Source organism: Babylonia areolata, chromosome 11, assembly GCF_041734735.1.
Source record: "Babylonia areolata isolate BAREFJ2019XMU chromosome 11, ASM4173473v1, whole genome shotgun sequence".
Lineage (NCBI taxonomy): Eukaryota > Metazoa > Mollusca > Gastropoda > Neogastropoda > Buccinidae > Babylonia > Babylonia areolata.
The window spans coordinates 8,957,927-8,960,287 of NC_134886.1; the positions used below are offsets into that span (position 1 = coordinate 8,957,927).

Below are 2,361 nucleotides of genomic sequence, written 5' to 3' on the forward strand. Positions count from 1 at the left end.
ATATGATCCATCGTTGAATAGTCCTTTTTGAACCCAGCTTGATATTCACCTTTGATATTATGTTCCTTTACCCATTCTTGCAATCTGCTATAAATAATCGTACTGTAAAATTTACTGCTAATATCGCTAAGGGAAATACCCCTATAATTACTAGGATTATTAGCATCACCTTTCTTGAATAATGGCAAAACAAAAGATTCCGACCAGCATTTAGGATAAACACCTTTATCAAATAAAACATTAAATAGTCTTAGGAAAACTGAATGACCTGTTCGCATGAATGGTTTATAAAGTTCACTAATTATACCATCAGGACCGGCAGCCTTACGATTTTTAAGTTTTCTGAATGCAAACAAAAACTTCAACAGAAATTGGACGATTCATGTACTCATCAACATCATTATCTTGAAGTATTTCATGATGATTAACATCAGTTTCTGCTTTTTCTAATAACGATTTAAAATGACGAAACCAGTTGTCAATAGAGATATTATTTCTTGGCTGTTTTCTTTTAAATGAAGCTTTATAAATCGTATCCAAAAACTCTTTCTGATTTCTGATTGTAGACTCAAGTTTATTAAGTAATAAATTATTAAACTGCTTTTCTTTTCTCTTCAATAAATTTCTATGTTCACATCTAGCTATTGTATATTCACTGCCTCTAGCAATACCGCCAGAAAAAAAAAAAAAAAGAAAATCACTATGAAAAATCCCTTCCCGATCCTTCCCTTGCTGGGGTACGTATTACCAATTACTGATCATCCGACAGACTATATAACCATTACGTTAAAAAAAGAAAAAGAAAAAAAAAAAAGAACTGAACTGGAAGGTAGTGTTACATCAGATGAAGCAGACTACATGCTTTTAGGAATATAAACATCAACAAAAATCCTGATCAAATAGATTTACTGTTTGTTTGTTGTTGTTGTTGTTGTTTTTTGTTGTTTTTTTTTTTTTTTTGGGGGGGGGGGGGGGGGGGGGGGGGGTTCCCGGTTCTCCGCAGTGAAACGGGTCTTGGTTCACTGTATCAAAGCCATCAGTGAAAAAAAAATTTAAGAAGTTATAATTATTTGCATAACCCAAGGAGTACATTAGAAACTGGTGGCCTGATATACTATTACACTGACAGCGCTGCACTGCATTGTAAGTTGGAGAAGAAAAAAAATCATTGTCCTAGTAAACCGGGCCAACGCACTGAGTCAGGACCTGACACTGAGCCTACTACAGCAAGATATTTACAGAACAGTAGCCTAAAACGAAATCGGACAGATAAACGAATAAGTAAATACATCAAGACATGATTGAAAGGAAAGTTTTAACAGTGTTCTGTTTTCAAAGTTTCCACACAAATCAACAAGTGGAACGTAACAGGCGGATTGATGTCAATTTGGTAAATATTTTTTGTCTCATGTTGTCAAAAAGGGGCGCAAAAACGAATAGTGAAACTCATCAGCAATGTCGTTTAGATCAGATTATTTCATTTCCTGGGTAAGTCAGTGTCTCTGAAACTGCATATAGACACTCATATCTCAGGGAATCCTCGTGTCTGTGAACTGCATAATGTGCACTCCGTCTTTGCCTAGGAAGGGATATAAGCACGAAACGACATTTTTGGAGGGTTTGTGCTTATGCCCCTTATTTAAATGTCACATGATCTCGTTCAAAATGGAGACAGCAGACGACACAAGCGAAACTCAAAGCCAAACCCATAATGATTTGATGTGGGATCATACAGGCGATGTAGAAAGCGACCCACTGCTTGGAAGAGAGACGGAGCGACAAAATGATAGGAACAGGTGAGCAAGGCATTATTTCTGTCTCTCAAATTTGCTAAAAACATAAGACTGAGGTAGCTTAATGGGCTTTGTTTCGGAAATGTTTTCGGGAAATCGGAAATGCCAACTGCGTCAGTTGACTTCGGTTGTGCGTTCCAGAACTGATGGTATACATATTAATTACATGGTTCTTGTACATTGCCATGTGATGGCAGATAGGAAATTAGTGCATGTTTCATGTAAAAACAAATTTTTTTTTTAATTAAAAAGATCTTTTTGGCAGAAACAGACACTCGATCATAGGTTTTCCACGTGTGACTTTGTGTGCTGTGACACGCACATCCAATGCATATAATTATATATGACATTGCCTTCACACACACACACACACACACACACACACACACACATATATATATATACTCTCTCTCACACACACACTCTCTCTCTCTCTCTCTCTCTTCTCTCTCTCTCTCTCTCTCTCTCTCTCTCTCTCTCTCTCTCACACACACACACACACACACACACACTCACACACACACACACATTCACTCACCCACACACATTCACTCAATCAATACACACA

General features: G+C 37.1%; 1 protein-coding gene across 2 annotated transcripts in view; it reads left to right on the forward strand.

The window, feature by feature from the left end:
* Positions 1-1,664: 1,664 nt before the first annotated feature.
* The window catches only part of LOC143287496 (uncharacterized), a 27,463-nt gene continuing 26,766 nt past the window's right edge, over positions 1,665-2,361 (forward strand). For both annotated transcript variants that reach the window (XM_076595523.1, XM_076595524.1), the window contains exon 1: positions 1,665-1,796. In XM_076595523.1, the coding sequence (XP_076451638.1) occupies positions 1,666-1,796 (131 nt within the window). In that variant the 5' untranslated portion in view covers position 1,665. The remainder of the gene's footprint in view (positions 1,797-2,361) is intronic.